General features: G+C 58.0%; 1 protein-coding gene and 1 long non-coding RNA gene across 18 annotated transcripts; one reads left to right on the top strand and one right to left on the bottom strand.

Annotated features, from left to right (window-relative positions):
- Nucleotides 1-119: 119 nt before the first annotated feature.
- LOC308061052 (antigen WC1.1-like) lies at nt 120-21,342 on the top strand. 16 transcript variants are annotated; one of them, XR_013927063.1, is made up of 17 exons: nt 120-3,080; nt 3,579-3,893; nt 4,533-5,384; nt 6,873-7,199; nt 7,303-7,617; nt 7,973-8,287; nt 8,747-8,809; nt 8,893-9,207; nt 9,620-9,655; nt 9,884-10,021; nt 10,690-10,803; nt 11,182-11,265; nt 11,471-11,623; nt 11,859-12,018; nt 12,691-12,837; nt 13,175-13,290; nt 13,714-14,636. XR_013927063.1 is itself a non-coding variant. In XM_080380543.1 (16 exons), exons 1-16 carry the CDS (start codon nt 3,014-3,016, stop codon nt 13,637-13,639), a joined length of 3,228 nt encoding a protein of 1,075 aa, XP_080236669.1. In that variant the 5' UTR covers nt 120-3,013; the 3' UTR covers nt 13,640-14,636. The 16 variants fall into 16 exon arrangements, 11 of the variants coding, with proteins under 11 accessions (XP_080236669.1, XP_080236675.1, XP_080236674.1 ...); XR_013927065.1 differs by lacking the exon at nt 13,714-14,636 and adding an exon at nt 13,435-13,563; XR_013927064.1 differs by lacking the exon at nt 12,691-12,837 and having other exon boundaries at nt 13,074-13,290; nt 13,714-13,731.
- On the bottom strand, nt 16,273-18,273 carry LOC308061054. Of its 2 annotated transcripts, XR_013927069.1 has the most exons (4): nt 18,186-18,273; nt 17,144-17,179; nt 16,980-17,018; nt 16,273-16,851 (listed from the first exon to the last, which is right to left on the bottom strand). It is a non-coding gene; the product is annotated as an uncharacterized lncRNA (long non-coding RNA). The 2 variants fall into 2 exon arrangements; XR_013927068.1 differs by having other exon boundaries at nt 16,273-17,018.
- Nucleotides 21,343-22,837: the final 1,495 nt, after the last annotated feature.

The raw sequence follows: 22,837 nt of genomic DNA, 5'->3' as shown, positions 1-22,837 counted from the left end.
TGGTGGCGGAGGGGACCTGGCCTCTCCACACCTTCCCTGCGGGTATCTATAGACTATATATATATATATATATGTATATACACACACACACACACACACATTGATGAGACTTCCCCAGTGTCTTCTCCAGGCTGGGCCATCCCAGCTCCCTCAGTCTCTCCTAGGAGAGCTGCTCCTGTCTCTTCATTGTCTTGGTGGCCCTTCCCTAAGTCTAGTCTAAAGCTCTCCATAGAAGTCTGGCCAGCTTGCTGATGAAGACCCACTTGTCCCAGTTGGTCAGGTGAATCCCATCGTCTCCCAACAGACTCAGCTTCTTCTCAAAGGCAGACCCGACTTCTCAAAGATAGATCTGGCTTCTCAAAGGTAGATCCATGATCATGGCATGAGTACGGCACCAGCCCTGCAACCTAATGCTCCAATCCCTTCCTCATCTTCCCTGGACTCTCTCCAGTATGCCCATGTCTCTCTTGTACTGGGAAGCCCAGCACTGGACCCAGCTTCTCCAGGTGTGGCCTCACCAGAACAGAGGTGAAGGACCCTCTCCCTCCACCATGAGCTAGCTGCCTTTGGGGCAAAAACTCATGGTTCATGGCCAACTTGGTGTCCACCAGCACCTTTTCTACCAAGCTGCTGTACATGCTGGTGTTCCCATCATGTCCTGGTGCCAGGGGCTCTCTGTCCTCAGGGGCAGGACCCCATGAGGTTCCTCTCAGCCCATTTCTGCAGCCGTTTCGTGTCACGTAACGCTGCTCGGTGGCTGGCTGATGGCTACTCCTCGGCACCGTCATGCTTGTGTGTTCTCAGCCAGCATTGAAAAGTGGACACGGTAATTTTATGGATACACTTCTACATATGTCTGTATGTGTATACATTTCTATGTACAGATGGTCATTTATAAAGCTATAGAATTAAAATTAATTCAGCCACAAAGGCGTAGGTATGAAACACATCAAACCTCATTTAATAAGAGTGAATAGACTGAAGAATTAAGTGCTTAATATTTAAATATTTAATTTTTTGGATACAATTCTATATATGTGTATATATAGAAGTGTATATATATATATGTGTATATATATGGCGTATCAGCTACTCAACCACGAGTGACCTTCACAAGCATATATCCACCCATTTGCCACATCCTGGCTGTTCAGGTCCTCCTGATTAAATAAATATTTAAATGTGAATAGAAACAAAAGGAAAAGGAGCACGTCCGGCTTCCCTATAAATCTATAGAAATGAAATCAACATGGCCACAAAGCCTGAGGTATAAAATGGATAAACCCTTGAGTTTTTATCTGACTTTTGCCTTTCCACCAGTCCCTCGCATCTCGCTGTGGAGGGGTGAGGGTGTGACTGGAGTTGTGCCACCACGGGGGAGCATGTGGCCAATGTGCTCGCGAGGTGGCGGCTGCCACGGTAGCTGAGGGACCCCAAGGAGGCTCACGGCTTGTGGAGGACCTGAACACCAGGAGGTGGCAAACAGGTGGATACGCGCTTGCGGAGGTTGCCCGTGGCTGAGTAGATGATAGGCCAAGTGAAGGCCAAAAGTGTATGTAGGGGTTTGTGACATCATTGGAGGACCCCATAGGCCAGGAAAGGGCCCGTGGGTTGTGCAGCATCTTAGGAGGTCGTTTGTGCCCAAGCGGCTGATAGAGTAGGAACAAGTTATGGATTGTGTAGGTGCTTGTGAGGCTACTGGCACCCGAGTCAATGATAGGCCAGGCGCTGGCACACGGCTTGTGAACGTCCTTGTGATGTCAGTGGTGCCGGAACACCTGATAGGCCAGGAACAGGCACATGACAGGCATAGGTGCTATGACATCACCTGTGGCCGAGTGATGCACAGGCCAGCAGGATGCACGTGGCTTGTGTAGGAGCATGTAGTTTCACTGGTGTTGGAGCAGATCTTAGGCCAAGAGCAGGGCTATGGCTTGTGTAGGTGCCTCTGATATCATCAAAATAATGTGCACACACACCCACACACACCCTAAATACAGGTTTTTGGAAGAACTGTACACGGTGTGTGCCCGCGTGTGACAGTGTAACACGGGAGTGGCACCAGGAGGCTCTGAGGTCACATCTCCAGTGGCATCCCGTGGCTGTGGGGCTCAGTGTGAAGCAGCCACATGGGGCATCCTGAGGGACAGGAGCTGCCTGGCTCCATCTCTTGCAGGGATGTGCTTGAGCATGCTGCCAGGAGGAAACCACAGGCTTCTCACCCAGGCACTGCGGGGGGAGCGCGGCGAACGCCGCGAAGCCACGTGGGCTGTGGTTTGTGCACCTGCAGGCTCCAGCTCCCAATCTGCCCAGGGGAATAACGGCTCCTGGGTGACATGCTGAGAGGCAGAGACACTTCTGAGCCTTTGGGTGGCATGTCTGCTGCCGTGACAGGGACATGGTGCAGCTCCTGCAGGGGACCCACCATGGGGTGCTTCAAGGTGGGACAAGCCAGCCAGAGCTCCTGGGATGAAGCTCTTCCCCTGGGCAAGGATCTTTCCCAGCCACTGCTCCCAGCACGGTGGGGTCTGTAGCAGGGGCAGGGGCTGTTTCCTTCCCGTCCTGATGCAGACCCCAGAGCGGTTTCAGTGTCGTGGTTCCCACCGCTCAGGGGCAGATGGCCTCTTGGCCTCTTGACTTCTTGGATGAGCCAAGCACAGGAGATGCCCAGTGCTCCCAGTCCCCGTAGAGGGGTGCAAGGGGGTGACAGACCCATTTGCCCTCCGCACCCAGCTTGTCCCACAACAATCTCCCGCTGCAGCAACCATGACACCCACCTCAGGACAGACATGTGTCCCTCATATATGGTCATGAACAGTGCTGGAGAAATTCATTGGAGGGCTGGGCTGTGTCGGAGGGGGAGATAGCTCCGGATAGCGTCTAAAAAGGTGCTGCTGCTTCTATTGGCTCCTCCTGCAGCTGAGTCGCCATCTGCAGGGGTATATTAGCCTCCTGGCATCATCGTCCCTGTCAGTGCCCAGGAGCCGTGACAGGGAGTGGGGTGCAGCTCAGGATGGGGATGGAGGGACTCCTGTTCTTTCAGGTGCTGTGGCTGCTGCCCTGGGTGCAGCTGTGCAGGGGTAAGCCCGGGGTCCCTTGTCCCACAGCCTGGGGTCAGCAGGCAGCAGCGCGGTCGTTGGGACACTACTGGGAATGGGGTTTCTTTGCAGGTGCCACTGAGGCGAGGGAGAGAAGGGGCTTCATTCAGCTAGTGCTATGCCTTTCCCTATGTCCCTTTGGTTGGGAGAGAGGGATGAGGGCCTGGGGACATGGCACCGTGCAGAGGTTGATGGGCTGGGGAGGAGAGGGTGCCCGGTGCAGGGCTGGATGTGCTGTATGGGTGGGCATGGGCAAGAGGCAGTGGGAGAAGGTGCTGCAGGCTATGGGGTGCTCAACGGCCCAGTGGGTCTCTCACTGGGCACCCCCAGGCTTTTTGCAGCCTGTGGGGAGAGGAGGGACTCTCACACCCACACCGCCCTGGGGATCACTCAGAGGGTGAAGGGTTCCCATCCACGTGCCCGTGATCCAGTCTGGGCCGTGGAGACCTCTCCTGACCCATCCTGTGTTGATATTTGAAGGGGCTGCAGAGGTGAGGCTGGAGAACGGCGGCAGGCGCTGTGCTGGGAGAGTGGAGGTGAAGCAACAAGGCCAGTGGGGGACCGTGTGTGGTGTATTCTGGGACATGAAGGATGCTACGGTGGTTTGTAACCAGCTGGGTTGTGGGTCTGCTGTGGGAGCTCCTAAGTACGAATACTTCGGGCCAGGATCTGGCCCCGTCTGGATGTTTGGTGTTCACTGCCGCGGCACAGAGCGTGCCCTGTCTGACTGCACAAACAGAAGAGAGTACCAGGAGGACTGTAACCACAGTTTGGATGCTGGAGTGATCTGTTCAGGTATGGGGCCAGCCAATCGCCCACCTTTGCGGCTGGGGTGGGGGAAGGCACCTGGCTGTGCCCTCAGGGAAATGGGGGGCACTGGGGAATGGCCTGGTGTGGCTGGTCACACTGCTGAGCTGGGACTGTCATTGCTGGTTTCCTTGATCCCTGAGGAAGGGCCAGAGGGAACCTGCCCTTGCCTGACCCCTGATGTGGCGCAGCCCACCCTCTGTGGGTGCCCTGGGCCCGCAGCCTCTGTTGGTTCCCATCTTTCTCCTCCCATTCAGCCAGGACCTCTCTCGCAGTGCTGAGGACCAGGTCCCCTGAGGCCAGTGGCACTGAGAGCAGCTCACGCGGCCACCCACAGCCCCGGGGCAGGGTCTCCTTGGGCTCTGGTGCTCTGGGTGCTGCCATGCCCGGTGCCGGGCTTTGAGCCGCCCCTGGGGCTGGGGGTTTGGGAGAGAAGGAAACCCACAAGTGCCATGCTGATGTCTGAGGAGCAGCAGGGGGGCCCTGGCATGTCTGGGACACCAGCACCCCCTGGGAGCCCTGGGGGGTTGTGGTGGGCTTTTTGCCTGCAGCTGCCTTGGAGATGGGACATGGGCATGTAACTGCCAGAGGGCTCGAGGGACTCCTAGGAGTCTTTGATTTCTCCAGGATTTGTCCAGCTGACTGGAGGTGACAGCCCCTGCTCAGGACGCGTGGAGATCCATAGCAGGGGCAGCTGGAGAGCCGTCTGTGACTCAGACTTTGATCCCAAAGCCGCTGACGTGGTCTGCAGGGAGCTGCAGTGCGGCGCAGCCCTGTCCGTGGTCGGGGCAGCTCCCTTTGGAGAACACGATGGTCCCATGTGGAACGGACTACTGCAGTGCATGGGGAATGAATCCCTCCTCATCTCCTGCCCCAGGGGACCTCCCAGGGACCAGCCTTGCACCCACGGGAACGCCGCTGGCATCATCTGTACACGTAAGGATTCCTGCTGGGGCGTCAAACATGAGGGTGATGCTGGGGACAGGGGAGTAGGGCAGGGATGGTGCTGCGCTGGGTGTGAGGACGGCAGGCGTGATGTGGTTGCCTGCAGCCCTAAAGTGATGCAGAAGGAAGAGAAGGGCAGGGTCTCCTCCGCTTGGCCTCTCCTCCAGCTGCTGAGGGAGCGAGAGCACAGGTCTGCCCTGCCTCGTCCTTCTCTGTTCCCAGAGTACACGGGGTTCAGGCTGAACAATGGCACAGCGTGCGAGGGGAGGGTGGAGGTCCAGGTGCAGGGGACCTGGGGCAGCCTCTGTGCCTCCCGCTGGGATCTCTCGGATGCCCACGTTCTCTGTCGTCACCTCAACTGCGGGTTTGCGGAGACCATTCCCGAGCGAGGGCGCTTTGGGAGAGGAACCGGCCCCATCTGGAGAGACTCGTTTCACTGTAACGGGACTGAAGAGCACCTGGGGCAGTGCTCCATGACCACCCTGGGGGCCTCACCCTGCTCCCGTGAGGATGAAGCCGCTGTCATTTGCTCAGGTGAGTGCTGGGAGAACAAAAAATGGGTTAATTCCGTTTCCCTCTTGAATGCAAGACAGCAACCCAAAGCAGGGTACCCCGTGCCAGTGCCAGGATTCCACCAGGAGCAATCTGGAGGGCTTTTCCGGCTCGGACTGACGGCTCTGCTGTGGCAGAGCAGAGGACTGAATAGGGGCAGGTGTCTTTGCTATTCAAGGTGGCAGTTCCAGCCCTGGATCCACGGCCAGGACTCCACCATTCGGACTCATCCATGGTGGGACGGGGCTGGGACAGGGCTGCAGGGCTTGTCCCCACTCCCCTGGCTGCAGACAGCCCTGTCCCAGCCCCCCAGGGATATGCTCAGAGCCCGAGCTGACCACCACAGGGTCTGCCCGGGTGCCCCCAGCAGGAGCAGCACACCAAGGGGCTGAGCTTCAAGTGGGGCTGGTGTTAAAGGGAAAACACGCGGATGTGGTTACCGCTAGGCTTGCTTTCATTACCACTCAGAGCTGGGCCACCACCCCAGTGAGTGGCAGAGAACCAAGCGATACAGCATGGCTTATAGACACTTATCAAACCATTAGTCGGTGTCTGAAGTTTTTAGGAGTTTCCTTTGGTCCTGTCAGTTCTGCAAATCCATCACTTGACCCTGTCCCAGGGGATTCATCTCCTCGGTTCCAGGCTCCTCCTGGAATCGTGATCTTCTTTCTGCTGCTTTAACTCACACACTCCTTCAAGCACGCTTCGTCTTTGAACAAGCAATTCCTATTCACTAATTCTGAATAATCTGATTACTCCTAGTAATATTGAATACTAATATGAATATTCCTATTTGTATACTAATTTTTCCTAGAAACACCCACATTTCTGGGAGCACCTGCGTGCACAAATTGATCATCTGTTGCTTCTCTGTTCTGCCACTGATGAACTTGACCAAGTTTTAAACCAGCCTTGGATCAGGGCTACACTAGGGATGAGGCTTGGTTCTGCCATTCAGCAGCTTCAGCACTTTAAAAGTCTTAATTTAAATTTCTTAATTCCAGATATATTTTCTTTAACAGACAGGCTTTGCCCCCTGCTCAGCACAAGCCCCAGGCTTGTACCGCTTGCTCGGGCAGGCCCCCCTCGCTCTGCTCCCTGCCAGGGACACCGGCTCCCGGTCCCCATTCCCAGGGACACGGACAGGCAGAGCCATGCAGGCTGTGCTGGGTCTCAGCAGTGACGGTGCTGAGGCTGGGCAAAGCCTGTTGTGGCACTGCCCACCCCTGGGCCACGCTGGTCCCTCCCACGGGACCTGCCTTGGCAGGGGGATGCTCTGTGGCTCTGCCCTGCCAAGAGCAAGGCTGGCACCTCATTCAGGAAGGCTCAGGGAGTGGCAACCAGCCCCATGGAGCCCTGGCCCAGGAGCTCCTTGTGGAGGGCTGGGGATAGGCAGGCAAGCTCCAAGGATCAGAGCCTGGAGGCATGCCACCAGTGCCACCAAGGCTGGACCATGGCTGCTCTTCCCAGGCCCAGCTGACTCCAAATCCCTGCGACTGGTGGGTGGGGAGAGCCGGTGTGACGGGCGAGTGGAGATCTTCCACCACGGGACATGGGGCAGAGTCCTGGATGACAACTGGGACATGCAGGAGGCCAATGTGGTGTGCCAGCAGCTGCAGTGCGGAGCAGCGACGGCAGCCTACAAACCCCTGAAGGCTCAGAGAGGGAGGGGCCCCGTGGGGCTGCGAGGGGTCCGGTGTGCAGGGCAGGAGACCAGCCTGACCGCCTGCCGCACCTCCCTGCCCAAGAATGCGCGGGTGGCGGAGATGATGGAGGACGTGGGAGTGGTTTGCTCAGGTGAGTGGCACTGCCCAGACCCCCCTGCCCACCCCCCGCCCCCAGGCTCTGGGCTGGGTGGACACCAGCCCCTGATGGCAGCCGGGGTTTCTTCCCACCACAGGGAGTTGGCAAATCCGGCTGGTGGATGGGCCTGGGCGCTGTGCCGGGAGAGTGGAGGTCTACAACCAGGGCAGCTGGGGCACTGTCTGCGATGATGGCTGGGACCTGCTTGATGCCACCGTCGTTTGCCGCCAGCTGGACTGCGGAGGGGCAGTGGATGCCGTTCGCTTCGCTCGATTCGGGGCAGGCTCCGGGGAGATCTGGCTGGACAACGTGAACTGCTCTGGGAATGAATCTGCTCTCTGGGATTGCCCGGCAGTGTCCTGGGAGCAGCAGGACTGTGGGCACAAAGAGGACGCAGGAGTCATCTGCTCAGGTCTGTGCCAGGAGCTGTGGTGGGATCCCTGTGCCTGGGGAGGTGGGAACAAAGGGAAAGCTGGCAATGGCTGAGGCTGTTCCTGGCTGTCTCTGAGCCCCTCCTGCCTCAGCCTGTCCTGGGGGTGCCCCTGCATGAACCTCCTTGGTCCCACCAGGTGTCCCCAAGGGTTGTCAGGGAGGGCGTGGGTGTCCGGCCATCAGGGACATCACTGTCCCCTGGCAAAAGGGAGGCGCCTTTGCCCAGCTGAGAGCCTGGTGTGTGTGTGTGTGTGTGTGTGTGTGTTGGGTGAAGAGGCTTCTCTGCCCCCAGAGCCCCAGAGTAGCCTGTTAGGTTTTGGGGTCTTTCCTCCCAGATTTCATGGCCCTGAGGCTGGAGAACAGCAACAATTGCTCCGGGCGGCTGCAAGTTTTCTACAATGGCACATGGGGCGGCATTTGCTCCAACTCAGTCACTCCCAAAACGGTGTCGCTGGCATGCAAGGAGCTGGGCTGTGGGAACACAGGGTCTCTGGAAATGCGCCTACCCTATGGTAGGGTGTCCAGCCCCACCTGGCTGGATCACGTGCAGTGTGAGGAGAGAATCAGCTCTTTCTGGCAGTGCCCCTCTTCTCCCTGGAACCCACAGTCTTGCCGTGACCTGCGAGATGAGACCTACATCACCTGCAACGGTAACTGAGCTACCTGGGCACATGCATCCCTCCCAGCCCATGCTCCCTGCTGGGTGCCATCAAGCACAGAAAGGGGGCCACCGGGGCTTTTACTTTACTTGCCAGACCCTGCTGCTGCTGGTGGCACAAATGGGACTCCAGCTCGCAGAGCCCCACATGTTCACCAGCAGTTGCCAGCCAGGCTCGCAGCAGCACCCGGGGGTCTCCAGGCAAGGTCTCCAGAGAGACCAGCCAGGGCCCCAAGGAGCATCCCCTCCATGGATACCCTCCTGCTGCTCTGTGAGCCACGACCCCTTAGGGGATGAGCAGTCAGGGTCCCCCACATTGCCATGCATGTCCCCTGTGTGACCACCGTTGAGAGTGAGGCGATGCGGGGAGGCAGGAGCAGAGCTCAGCCCCACTCTCTGCTGTATGACCCTCCCGTCAGCAGCCCCTTCACTGCAGCATTTCCTTCTGTAGGGAGTTGGACAGAAGCGCCCCCGACCCTGGAGCCCCCATGCCCAAACTCCACGAGCTGCACAGGTAGCTGCTCCTGTGTGTGTCCCCCTCACCTGGTGGGGCTCTGCCTGCTTCCTGGTGCCCTGGGAGGTCTCTGCCTTCTCCAGACAGGGAGAAGATTCGTGCCATGGGAGGCGAGGACAAGTGCTCGGGCAGGGTGGAGATCTGGCACCGCGGCTCCTGGGGGACGGTGTGCGATGACTCCTGGGACATGCAGGATGCTGAGGTGGCGTGTAGGCAGCTGGGCTGCGGCCCTGCGGTGTCTGCCCTGGACGAGGCTGCGTTTGGGCAGGGGATGGGCCCCATCTGGCTGGAGAAGGTGGAGTGCCGGGGGACAGAGCTGTCTCTGCAGGATTGCTGGGCACAGCCTGGGGACAGTGGTGCGTGCCGGCACAAGGAGGATGCTTCTGTACGCTGCTTGGGTGAGCTGTGGGGCTGGGAACCCTCACGGGGCTGTTGGCGAGGAACCAGGGAAGGTGTTTTCCCCACTGGGTCCTATCGTGCCTCCAGACGTCCTGAGAACAAGGCCATCCCTGTGGGGCACGGGAGCCAGCTGGGCAGCAGCCCCTCCAGTGGGGCTGGATGTCCTCTGGCTTCTGCCTGCAGGACCCTGAAGCCCCCAGGGGCACCTACCAGGCTACCTGCACGCATCCTGCCCTATACCCAGAGCAGGACCCTGGACTCTGTCCCCACCACCTGGAGGAGAGGCAGTTTGGGTGGGATGTGCCAGGAACAGACGCACACACACACACACACATGGCATGTCTGAGAGGAAGCCCCCTGGTACCTGCACGCCCACCCTCTCAGCCCAACTCCCCTTCTCTTCCTCTGCAGCTCCACTCAGAACAGCAGCACCAGCTTCCCAAACAGGTATCCTGTCCTTCCCACCAGCACTGGCCCCTTGCTGGGGCGTGAAACTCCCAAGAAGAGGCATGGGGGTAGTGGTGGTGGGGGCAGGGGTTGGGGAGGGGTGTCATTTACCCAGTTTCTCCATCACTCCATCGTCTACCCCCGTGTAGTGGAGGTCAGGACCAGAGTGTCCTAGCCCCCCACCTCTCCCAGGCTTGCTGCTGCCCTTTCTGTATTCCTGCCACGCAGATCTCACCCCAGAGCATCTGACTGGCAGCAGAAGCATCTCATTACCTGTCGTCATCTGCATCATCCTGGGGGGCCTTCTCTGCCTGCTCCTGGCCCTCCTGGTTGGGCAAATACAAAGCGCCAGGGCTTGGCGCAAAGGTGGGTCCTTCCTCAGTGGCCCTGGGGGAAAGATGCGCCATGGCAAGGCCAGGGGTGCTGTGAGGTGCCGGTGAGTGGCACAGGCAGAGCTGGGGGGGATACAAGTGTGTGCCACCTTCGTTTCCGTGTACGGCCTCGCTGCCTGACCACAGGCCACCAGCAGCAAGGGGCAGAGAGAGTCCAGACACAGGAGGAGTTAAGGATGGGGCAAGGACAGAAATGGGAGCAGAGGGGAGACAGGCGAGGACATCACACTGGCGGCACTCGGGGCGGGGGGGGGTGCCAGGAGGAGCACAGGGCAGCAGGGTCAATCCCCACGGCATCAGGCCCCCAGGTGCTCGTTCTTCTGCCCAGCCCTGACCTCCCCACGGCAGGGCAGGGGCTGTGCTCTGGATCCATAGGGCAGAGAGGGGGCAGATCCAGCGGGAGAGGGAAGATGGGAGCTGCTCCAAGCTCAGCACGTGGGCTCGGGGCCTGAGGGGCACACATACCATCTCTGGGTGGCGGGTGCTGCCCCAGACCATCTCCATGCCCTCACTGGGGAAGTGGTAGCTGTGACCAGAGGGCAGCGGGGCTGCGCTGTGACGATGGCCTTTTGCTGGCCCAGTGGACCAAAGCTGGGGGAGCAGAGCATGATCCTGTCCCCTCTCTGCCTGTCCCTGGTCCAGCCCTGCCTCTCTCTGTGGGCTCTGGGACATCTTGGGAGCCCTTCCCTGCGGCTGTGTATGAGGAAATCAATTACAGACTGGTGTGGGAGAAAGAGGCAAAATTCAGGGGCTCAGGTAGGTGTGGGTCCCTCATGGGGGGCACATTTGCCAGGGTCTGCCTCCTCACCCCCAACCCATGTCCCTCTGCAGTGGTGGGTTTGTGGGGAGAGCAGCCAGGTCCTGAGCTCAACAGAGGAGCTTCCTCCCCCCCAGTTCTTCCCATCCCAACTGGGAACAGCCCCCCTCTGCCTGCCTCCGCACCCTGTGTGACACTTGAGGGGTGAGGGAAGATGCTCTGGGGGCCACTTTGGGACAGCATTTGTCCCAGGGCAGTGGGGGGAGTCCTGAGCCCTTCTCCCCACTCAGCCCTGGTTCCGTGGGTCCCCTGTCCCCAGTAGCACTGACCACAAGCCTGGTCAGCAGAGTGCTCACACCTGCTGCACCTCTCTCCAGGCTCCTATTCAGAGGGGTTCCCGATCAAGCTGCAGCCCTACCCCCAGGACAGCAAGGAGGAGGATGGTCTGGGGCCAGCACCAGGTAACAGGGTGCGGGAAGGAGTGGCTCTCTCCTCCCTGGAGATGTGTGAAGAACAGGGATGTCACCATCAGAGTGGAGGAGGACATGGGGGGGGTGGGGGGGTGTCTCCTGTGGTGCTGCCTGCATCAGTGCCTGAGCCCTGTGCCCTCCCGTCCTCCACTCTGCAGGTTCCTTCTCACTGTCACCGGGTCCCCTCTCCTTTCAGATGTCCTTGACCCGCCTGGAGGTTACCAAGCAGATGGCTATGATGATGTTAGGGAGGCTTCTGGCCCTGGGGAGGATCCTGTGTCCAGGCAGGGAGACTGGGAAATGCCCGTGGCACCAGAGGAGGGAGCAGGGCCCATGGATGCACCTGGAGGTGAGAGGGAAAGAGAGTGCTGCGGTTCCTGGGGCACTATCCCTGGTGCTGGATGAATACTGAGAACCCAGAACCCTGGGATGGGGGAACCTGCCCCGGGAGTTTTCCTTGGGGAGGGCAGGGGGGTCTGGGCATGGGAAATGGAGCTGAACACCTCAGGACTGTTGAGAAGAGAGGAAGGTGATACGCAGACCAGGAGGGGCACCTGTTCATTGCCCTGCCTTGGTGCCTGCAGGGGCAAACCTGCCCTCCCAGAGAAGTGCTGGGGCCCCTGGAACTGTGGAAGGTGCCTGGTCCCTGTCCCTGGAGAGTGCAGGCTATGACGATGCTGAAGAAGTGTCTCTGGCACATCCTCCTGAGGACACAGAGGCTGTGGCACCAGGGAGGGATGCGAGGTCAGTGCAGCTGGGAGAGCTGTGAGCAGGAGGGAACCGTCTCCCTTTTCCCACGGGTAGCAGAAACAGCCAGGCACCCCCTGCTTTCATTACCCTGTTTTTATGCCCCTTATTTGTTCTTACTAAAAGCCTTTTGGGGGTTTGAGCCAGAGCTCGTGCTCAGTGGTGTCTCCCTGAGGCTGCTCTGGAGGAGCAGAACGCAAAGACAAGGCGCTGGGGAAGGGGCACGTCTCAGGGGGAGGGGGCTTGGGGTCAGGCTGTGGGGCTGCAAGAGCCCATGGTCCCTGGGGAACATTCCTGCTGATGGAGACAGTTCCATCCTGCCAGCCACAGTGTCCAGCAAAAACATCGCGCTGCAAGTTCCTGTGAGTGCCCATCTCTTCACCCTGGGGTTCCCCAGTTGCTCTTCTCCTCCCCCAGGACCTGCCTGGACCGTGCTGGTCCCATGGCAGAGCAGCCACAACAGAGCTGCTGTGTTGGGGTGAGCCCTAAGGTGGCTGATGGTGCCCTGGGCACCCTGGCCAGCCCCACAGGGGATCGTGGTCTGTGAATCACCTCCCACAGTGGTAAGGAGACAGCTTGACCCCCTCACTGCCCTGGTACAGGGTGCAGAGCCACTCGCTGGAGCGTGTGGAGCTGGGATTGCCCCTTCAAGGACCCCTGTCTCCACAGGCTGCTCCTGCTGCCTCGGTCCTTCACGGATCCCAAGCGCTCCTGTCACAGCCCCAGAGCTGTGAGGTGCCACAGCATCCCCAGGACCCCTCCCCCTCCTGTGCTCCAGCCCCATCCAACTACCCTCCTGCAGCATCCTTTGGGTTTGTGTCGGGGCAGCACCTGTGTGCAGATGCAGGGGGGGTGGGAACAGGAGGGACTGGGGGGACCTTTGCCTGGGAGGCAGAGGAAGGAGAGTCCATGGGGAGGAAGAAAGGATTCCCAAGAGACGTGGGCTGCAGCCCAAAGCTGACATCCAGCCCCTGGCCTGGAGAAGACCCTTCCTGGGAGGGGGCTCATGTGTTCCTGTTGCCATGGCTGAGGGTATTTTGTGTCCCTCCCAGAAAGCAGGCGCTGCTAAATCTGAGCCAGGGTCCCTCTCCCTCAGCCGGGGCTGTCGCCTGCCCCAGCTCCCATGGGCAGAGAAACCTTTCACACAGGGCAGGGAGACGGATTTGACACCTTGGTAGGAATGTGCAGCCCCGACTGCCCTCCCTGCTCCTGCTGGTGCATCTCCACAAGCCTCAGGCCCTGACGGGCTCTTCTGCTGAAGGCTGGAAGGTATGCTGGGCATTCATGACAACGCTCCCTGAGGGAGCAGCGACAACAGGGTAGCACTACAAACAGCAGGATCCGGCCTTAGAGCACAAGAGGGCAGGAGGCCCCATGGTGTCAGCTACTGCAGTGGGCAGCATCTCTTTCAAGAATGCAAGTGGCCCAAACAACAGCGGGAACAGCTGGTACCTCCGTGAGCAGGGACACGCTCGCCATCAAGATGGGCATGTTGGGATCAACAGGCTCTGCAGCCCCTCTTTCCTCTCCCACACAGCCGTCAGAGGAGAGAGACAACAGCACAATATTTAATTACCTCTGCATAACGAGAGGACCAGCACCTTTGCTGGTGCTGTGAGCTGGCACTGGGAGGACATAGGGCCACCAAGGTCTGGCTCAGGAGATACGGCACGTATTCACTTCTCTCTACAGGCACCCGACAGAAGTAGCCACGTGTAACAGCCAGCAAAGCCACCAGCCGCACTGAGCAGCAGCGGCATCAAATGCGTGAAGTCCCGGTGTCGCTGGGTTTGTTCCCATGAAAATACAGGCTCCTGTCAGGGCTTTAATGAAAGCCTGTCCGGTTTTATCTGCGTGACAAGAGATAAATAAAAATCCACTGATAAGCGGCTCACAAGAACTCGAAATGGCTCGGATTCTTCACTGACGTTATATATTTCTCAAGGATTAGACGTGCTTATATCTTTACGGGACGCTGCCTATAGAAAAGAGACCTGTTGTGGGTCAGCTGTGAAACGACCGAGGGCAATCCACCTGAGTATTTGCTTTGGAAGCTCCCCCAAGAGCGGGCGGTCACCTGGAAGATTTTCATCCTGACTGTTCCTGCTTTGTGCGCTGCTCACCAATAGTGAGTACACGGGGCTGGATTATCTCTCCAGCGTTTAAATACGCTGTGAGGACACTTCCATCCTGAAGCTGTTTTGAAAAGAATCGATGACTTGGACGCGCTGCCATAACCAAGGAACATTGACGTAGGAGAGGTCAAGGCTGCCTTGGCGATCAATGCACATCAAGGGGTGGCATTTGCTAGACCCTTAACATAAAGGTGCTGTTCAGGGAGATCCCATCTGCTGGTTTTGTGGTCTCCAAACAGACGTGCCCACGTTTTTGGAACAGGGGCATATTTCCACCTTTTTTGGTTTGACAAAGAGATGGGCAAGAAACTTTAAAGGCAGGTCTACAGTGTAGCTCATCCTACTTGTGCTGTCCCCTTGCAACCTCTCTGAGCAGGGCAGACAGCCCTTCTGGAAGTTTCTCCCTCATCCCTGCGGTCTCCTCCATGAGGCTGTGGAATACTTACCACATTGGTTTTCCAAATACAGTTTTAGCCTGGTCGTTCTCCTCTGGCATTGACCTGCCGTGAGGTATCCTGTTGCTTTACAGAGGGAAATGGATGAAAAAGAAAAATGCCTTGAGTCCCTGAAGCACACAGATAGAGGCACGCATGACGGAGATAATACGCAGGAATAGCACAGGAAAGACGGAAGAGGGACAGACAGCAGTGATGAGGCACAGGGCTCAGCCAGCCAAGTGCACTGCCCAGCCCCATGTTATCCTAGAATCGTGGAATCGCTTGGGTTGGAAGGGACCTTTAAAGGTCACCCAGTCCAACCTGCCTGCCATGAGCAGGGACATCTTCAACTAGATCAGGGTGCTCAGAGCCCTGTCCAACCTGACCTTGAAGGTTTCCAGTGCCAGGGCATCTACCACATCGCTAGGCAACCTATGCCAGTGTTTTCTTGCCTGTGTCATGAAAAAATCCGTCCTTGGATCTGGTCTGAAACTACCCTCTTTTAGCTTAAAACCATTCCACCTTGTCCTATTGCAACAGGCCCTACTAAAGAGTTTGTCCCCATCTTTCTTCCAAGCCCCCTTCAAGTATTGAAAGGCTGAAAAAAGATCCTTCCTGAGCCTTCTCTTCTCCAGAACGAAACCCCCACCTCTCCCAGCCTTCCCTCACAGGAGAGGTGTTCCGTTCCTTGGATCATTCCCTTTCTTGTACTGAGGACTCCAGAGCTGGACATGCTACTCCAGGTGGGGTCTCACCAGAGTGGAGTAGAGGGTGAGAATCACCTCCCTTGACCTGCTGGCCACACTTCTTTTGATGCAGCCAAGGATGTTGCTGGCTCACGTCCAGCTTTTTATCCAACAGTACCCCCAAGTCCTTCTCTGCTGGGCTGCTCTCAATTCCTTCACCCCCTCCCTCCAGCCTGTATTGATATCACCATTTATTTCACATGGGACCAGCACCTTTTGTACCCTTTTCTGTCGACCTTCATCTTTATGCCTCCTTGCCCCCCCTTCCCCTGCACGTCCCTTAGGGGTTTGCACAGCTCCGCTGATTCCCACATCCTTCCCAGTACAGGGTCCCCCCAGTTCACAATCTTGGAGAGTTCAGGCTGATCTTCCTGGAAATGGTGCCCATGGTTTCTCAATGGCCCATCTGAGCCATGAAGTTTCTTTCTTGCCATTGTGGCTGTGTTTGATCTCTCAGGTCTGTGTCTTGATACATATTTATTTCTGGCTTCCCCTTTGTCTGTCGGTTTCCCATTCGACAGCTGCTGCCCTGACCCCACAGCCCAGGGAAGGACACAGGATGGTGGTGCCCATCAGCGCTTGCGTTCTGCTGCCCTGAGCACTCTCAGGTCCCCCCCAGACCCCTGGGAAATATCCCCCTACAGTTGACCCTGCTGAAGACATGAAATCACAGATTCATAGAATCACTTAGGTTGGAAAAGACCCTTAAGTTCATCACACGCAGTGGGGTGAGGAAAAAATTCCTAAAGTAAAAATCAGTGGTAATGCCCAGACATATCTGTAACAGAAGACGAGAGGGGACATGGACACAGACACGGACACACGCAGGGACACGCAGTAGCTTTGCTGAGGGGGTTTATTGGTCATTAGAGAGAAATGGACCAGGGCTCCCAGGGGGTCAGGTGGGGTCATCCAGGGATAATCATCTCCTCATGCCGCAGGAGGGGGACAGGACAAGGGTGTCACCACCAGTCACAGTCCTGAAAGACAAAGCCAAAAGGAGACTCCCAGTATCTGCTGGGACAGCAGAGGGGCCTTATCCCCATCACCTCGCCCGGCAGAGACCTGGGGAAGGGAACTGGAGCCCTCAATACACCCAGGACAGGGCTCGGCTCTCCTCAGAGAGAGATGACATGCAAAACCCCTTACCCCGGGATGCCCCCAAATCTCCCAGAAGTCTGCCCAGCCCTCATGGTGATCCTTGGGCTCTGCAAGGCACCAGAGCCCCTGCCTGGCCTGCACGGTGACCCCCTGGGTCCACAGAGCCCCGCTGAGCACAAGGAAAGGCATGGGGGCAGCTCTGCCCAGCTCACCCTGGGACATGGATCATGGGACGATCCCCCGTTCCCCTCTCCCATACCCAAGGTCTGCCCACCCCACAGGGCTCAGGAATCCCCTGGGGCCCAGGATGCCTTGTGGGGCAGGAGACACCATGGTGCTGCTCACCTAGACATGAACCATAGCCATCCGTTTCACACGCAAATACTCTAACAGCTTGTCAGCCAAAGCAGGCTGGGGAGAAAGAGAGGGTTAGGGACATGCTTGGGTGCACTGGGATGCACTGGGGCACACTGGGATGCCATGGAGTGTCATGGCCATGTAAGGGAGGGACCAGGGCCAGCAGAACTCATGGTACCCACCTCAGCCGTCTTCAGTTCATCCCATTTGACTAAACTCTCCTGTAGAGAGACCATGAGACCTCACTGGTCACTGAGGCGTCCCCCACCCCAGCCAGGGATGGGAGAACCAAAGGGCTCTCCAGTTCCCCAGACTGGCTGCCCTCCAGTTCCACCCCACTACTTACATCCGAAAAAAGGCTTTCATCGACTTTCGACAATGCCTAGGGAAGAAGAGAAAACGGGTGGTCGGTACTGGAGCTTGGTCAGGCTGTGCATGGGGCACATGTGTCCCCAGTACCCCCAGGCCCATGACTTCCTGTGGGTCTGAGTGGGAAAATCCCTTCTGCTCCCCCACCCAGATGCATTTCTCCAGGTTCCTCTGGGATACCTGCTCATCCAGGGCTGGGGTGGGGACTGACCTAAGGGCAGGGTGGGGAATTTGGGACCTCCAAACAGGAGGGGTAGGCAGCTGGGGAGGACCCAAAGACACTGCACTGGGGTGAACTAGCAGACCCCAGGGGACTGGGCTGGGGGTGTTGAAGGGACAGGACTGCGTGGGATGCAACTAAGGGGTGAAAGAGTTCAAGTGGAGGGGCTACGGGGACGTCAAGCACAGCGGATGGTGGGGGCAGAAGGAAGAGGACTGCAGAGGACCAAACCAAGGGGACTGGGAGAGAGTTTGCGGGGGTGGGTTCAGGCAAGGGAATTTGGTGACACTACCACAGTGGACAGGATGAACAGCAAAGGACTGAGGGGAACGATGTGAAAGAAAGGTGTTGTGAAGGATCGGAGGGAAGCCATTTGGGGACTGCAGGTAGGACAGAGGGGAGATGCCAGGCAGGAGATGTCTGAGGGACCAAAAGGATGGGATGGGGAGGCCCAAAAGGGAGGGATGTGGGGGCACCAGGAAAAGAAACAGGTGCAGGCCGCCCCAGGGAGCAGACAGGTCTGACCACCCAGTGAGGATCCTGGGCAATAGGCACCAGAAGCTTAACTGCAGGAGGAAGGGCAGGAAGAGATGGAACTGTGGCAGGGAGAAAGCTTCATTGCCCAGGGACGGAGGTGCAGGGGAGGCCGGAGGCACTTGGGAAGGGGAAAGGCCAAGTCAGGGCGTTTCACGCTCACCACCGCAATGTCATTCCACAGGAGAGCTGACGTCCAGCAGTCAAGACCCATCCCAAGCCTGGACACCCCCGCCTCCCCCTCCCTGTGTCCCTGGGGACTCACCTGAGCATCTTCTGGGGCGCAGAGCAGGATGGCGCACAGCAGGGCCACGCTGACAACTGCGACCTTCATCTTCTTCTGTGGTGCAGCGAGCACTGAGTGAAGCTGCAGGAGGTGAGGGACACATTTATCTGTCCCAGCCCTCCTCCTTGCCCACCCCCAAAAGCCCCCAGGGCAAGGCCAAGCTTGGCACAGAGCCAGCCCTGGAAACAAGCCCAGCCTGGGCACACGCTCACCCCTCCTCCAGCACGGGCCCAGCCACCTTCCCCGGCACCAGTCCAGCTTCCTGCATGGGGCAGCTGCACCTGGAAGGGTCCGGGCATCAGGAGGCGGCGAGGGGGGTGCACAGAGTGCCCCTGGCAGCCAGACACCCTATGGTAATGACCCTCTGCTCCGACATGGAACCACCCTCCAACAGCCCCCCGGAGCCAGATCCCCCCACCTCCCAGTGCCCCCCTCATCTCCCAGCAATGCTATCTGCCAGGGCCACCCACCTCCTGGAGCAGGCTGTCCCACCACAGCTCTCCCAGAGTCGATGGCGGCCTCAGACCAGGAGTCTCCAAGCAAAATTGTCTCTGCCCCCTCTCCAGCCCCGTGGGGCAACCGGAGGTGGGACTGACGCCTCTGCTTGGGGCACCATGGACCTAGGGTTAGGGGGCACTGGGAGCTGGGAAGGCAACGAGGGGCACGGACAATGGGGGCAGCTGGCTGCCTGGGATCTTCAGTGGCTGGAGGCAGTGGGGAGCACTGGGGAACACCGGGCACCGGGAGACAAGGTCTGGGCTTGGGGACCCTGCGGAGGTGGGCGCCGTGCCCAGCTCCAGCCCAGCCCGCTGCCCTTGCACTGCTGGCCCCACCGCGGTCCTGGCCACAGCCACAGCCCCCCGGAGCAGAGACCAGAGGGGAATCTCACCTGCCCTGGCCCTCACCTTGCCACTGCCTAGGGCCACCACCATGCCCGCCCAGGTCACCTATGTACCACCCCCTGCAGAGATGCCCCTGCATGGTGGCTCCCAGCGATCCCAGCGCCAGCCAGGCTCTGGCTCCAGCCCGGGCTGTGGCCGGGACGTGGCTGCGGTTCACACAAGGCCCTTGTCCCCACAGAGTGTCCCTTCAGCACCCTCAGACTTGGCTCCGGTCAGCACTGCCCTGAGCAGGATGCAGCTGCGCAGAGAGACACGATGAAGCAGACGCGTGTCCCCAGCAGCTGCTCAGAGCTCCCTGCGGGGACTGAGCTCCCTGGGCAGAGTGTGCAGGTTTGGCCCTGTGGCATCTCGGCTAAGCCATGTTTGCCCAGGGCTGAAGGCACAAGGAGCCCGTTCAAGCAGGATTGGTGCTTGGCTCCATGGCCTGGTCAAGGCTGAGGGCAAAGCCGCCTGGATGCCCGGGATCAGTGGCAGCGGGCAGAGCCCATGCAGAAGGGCAGTGTTGGGGGTCGGGGCAGGAGTAGGTCCCGGGGGTCCCGCACCCACGGGGACAGGCTGGGGGCCGCAGGCTGGGGCATTCCCAGGAGAGCAGCCCGACGGCCGGGCTGCCGCTCTCCTGTGGGGAAGCCCGCTGGCAGGGGAGCCCGCAGCAGTGGGGCTCAGAGCAGCCTGGGCAATGGAGCTGCCTCCCCAGGGGCACGGCGTGTGTGTCCCCTGCCCCCCTGCCTGCCCTGCAGCTGCCCCTCCCTTTCCAGTGTTGGTGTCCTTCAGAGCACCCCTGGCCCACACAGCACCACCCTGGGGGTGCTGGGCACCATCCTTTGGCCAGGGTGCGTGGGAGCGCTCTGGGATCCTACACCACAGCTTCAGCTGGCCGCTCGGGGAGGGAGAGACGCCAGTGAATCTGCTGGCCTGGCTTGCACAAGCCAAGCAAGGCCTTTTCTAGCAATCCGGCACTGGTGCGCCTGTTCTTCCCACTCGTTGCACTCACACCATTGGCCCTCACTGCTCACTTCAAGAATGCAAGTGGCCCAAACAACAGCGGGAACAGCTGGTACCTCCGTGAGCAGGGACACGCTCGCCATCAAGATGGGCATGTTGGGATCAACAGGCTCTGCAGCCCCTCTTTCCTCTCCCACACAGCCGTCAGAGGAGAGAGACAACAGCACAATATTTAATTACCTCTGCATAACGAGAGGACCAGCACCTTTGCTGGTGCTGTGAGCTGGCACTGGGAGGACATAGGGCCACCAAGGTCTGGCTCAGGAGATACGGCACGTATTCACTTCTCTCTACAGGCACCCGACAGAAGTAGCCACGTGTAACAGCCAGCAAAGCCACCAGCCGCACTGAGCAGCAGCGGCATCAAATGCGTGAAGTCCCGGTGTCGCTGGGTTTGTTCCCATGAAAATACAGGCTCCTGTCAGGGCTTTAATGAAAGCCTGTCCGGTTTTATCTGCGTGACAAGAGATAAATAAAAATCCACTGATAAGCGGCTCACAAGAACTCGAAATGGCTCGGATTCTTCACTGACGTTATATATTTCTCAAGGATTAGACGTGCTTATATCTTTACGGGACGCTGCCTATAGAAAAGAGACCTGTTGTGGGTCAGCTGTGAAACGACCGAGGGCAATCCACCTGAGTATTTGCTTTGGAAGCTGCCCCAAGAGCGGGCGGTCACCTGGAAGATTTTCATCCTGACTGTTCCTGCTTTGTGCGCTGCTCACCAATAGTGAGTACACGGGGCTGGATTATCTCTCCAGCGTTTAAATACGCTGTGAGGACACTTCCATCCTGAAGCTGTTTTGAAAAGAATCGATGACTTGGACGCGCTGCCATAACCGAGGAACATTGACGTAGGAGAGGTCAAGGCTGCCTTGGCGATCAATGCACATCAAGGGGTGGCATTTGCTAGACCCTTAACATAAAGGTGCTGTTCAGGGAGATCCCATCTGCTGGTTTTGTGGTCTCCAAACAGACGTGCCCACGTTTTTGGAACAGGGGCATATTTCCACCTTTTTTGGTTTGACAAAGAGATGGGCAAGAAACTTTAAAGGCAGGTCTACAGTGTAGCTCATCCTACTTGTGCTGTCCCCTTGCAACCTCTCTGAGCAGGGCAGACAGCCCTTCTGGAAGTTTCTCCCTCATCCCTGCGGTCTCCTCCATGAGGCTGTGGAATACTTACCACATTGGTTTTCCAAATACAGTTTTAGCCTGGTCGTTCTCCTCTGGCATTGACCTGCCGTGAGGTATCCTGTTGCTTTACAGAGGGAAATGGATGAAAAAGAAAAATGCCTTGAGTCCCTGAAGCACACAGATAGAGGCACGCATGACGGAGATAATACGCAGGAATAGCACAGGAAAGACGGAAGAGGGACAGACAGCAGTGATGAGGCACAGGGCTCAGCCAGCCAAGTGCACTGCCCAGCCCCATGTTATCCTAGAATCGTGGAATCGCTTGGGTTGGAAGGGACCTTTAAAGGTCACCCAGTCCAACCTGCCTGCCATGAGCAGGGACATCTTCAACTAGATCAGGGTGCTCAGAGCCCTGTCCAACCTGACCTTGAAGGTTTCCAGTGCCAGGGCATCTACCACATCGCTAGGCAACCTATGCCAGTGTTTTCTTGCCTGTGTCATGAAAAAATCCGTCCTTGGATCTGGTCTGAAACTACCCTCTTTTAGCTTAAAACCATTCCACCTTGTCCTATTGCAACAGGCCCTACTAAAGAGTTTGTCCCCATCTTTCTTCCAAGCCCCCTTCAAGTATTGAAAGGCTGAAAAAAGATCCTTCCTGAGCCTTCTCTTCTCCAGAACGAAACCCCCACCTCTCCCAGCCTTCCCTCACAGGAGAGGTGTTCCGTTCCTTGGATCATTCCCTTTCTTGTACTGAGGACTCCAGAGCTGGACATGCTACTCCAGGTGGGGTCTCACCAGAGTGGAGTAGAGGGTGAGAATCACCTCCCTTGACCTGCTGGCCACACTTCTTTTGATGCAGCCAAGGATGTTGCTGGCTCACGTCCAGCTTTTTATCCAACAGTACCCCCAAGTCCTTCTCTGCTGGGCTGCTCTCAATTCCTTCACCCCCTCCCTCCAGCCTGTATTGATATCACCATTTATTTCACATGGGACCAGCACCTTTTGTACCCTTTTCTGTCGACCTTCATCTTTATGCCTCCTTGCCCCCCCTTCCCCTGCACGTCCCTTAGGGGTTTGCACAGCTCCGCTGATTCCCACATCCTTCCCAGTACAGGGTCCCCCCAGTTCACAATCTTGGAGAGTTCAGGCTGATCTTCCTGGAAATGGTGCCCATGGTTTCTCAATGGCCCATCTGAGCCATGAAGTTTCTTTCTTGCCATTGTGGCTGTGTTTGATCTCTCAGGTCTGTGTCTTGATACATATTTATTTCTGGCTTCCCCTTTGTCTGTCGGTTTCCCATTCGACAGCTGCTGCCCTGACCCCACAGCCCAGGGAAGGACACAGGATGGTGGTGCCCATCAGCGCTTGCGTTCTGCTGCCCTGAGCACTCTCAGGTCCCCCCCAGACCCCTGGGAAATATCCCCCTACAGTTGACCCTGCTGAAGACATGAAATCACAGATTCATAGAATCACTTAGGTTGGAAAAGACCCTTAAGTTCATCACACGCAGTGGGGTGAGGAAAAAATTCCTAAAGTAAAAATCAGTGGTAATGCCCAGACATATCTGTAACAGAAGACGAGAGGGGACATG

The sequence above is a fragment of the Falco punctatus genome (genome assembly GCF_963210335.1).
Source record: "Falco punctatus genome assembly, chromosome: 3".
NCBI lineage: Eukaryota > Metazoa > Chordata > Aves > Falconiformes > Falconidae > Falco > Falco punctatus.
Note: the sequence above shows the minus strand (reverse complement) of the source record. Positions and strands in the feature narration are given on the sequence as shown.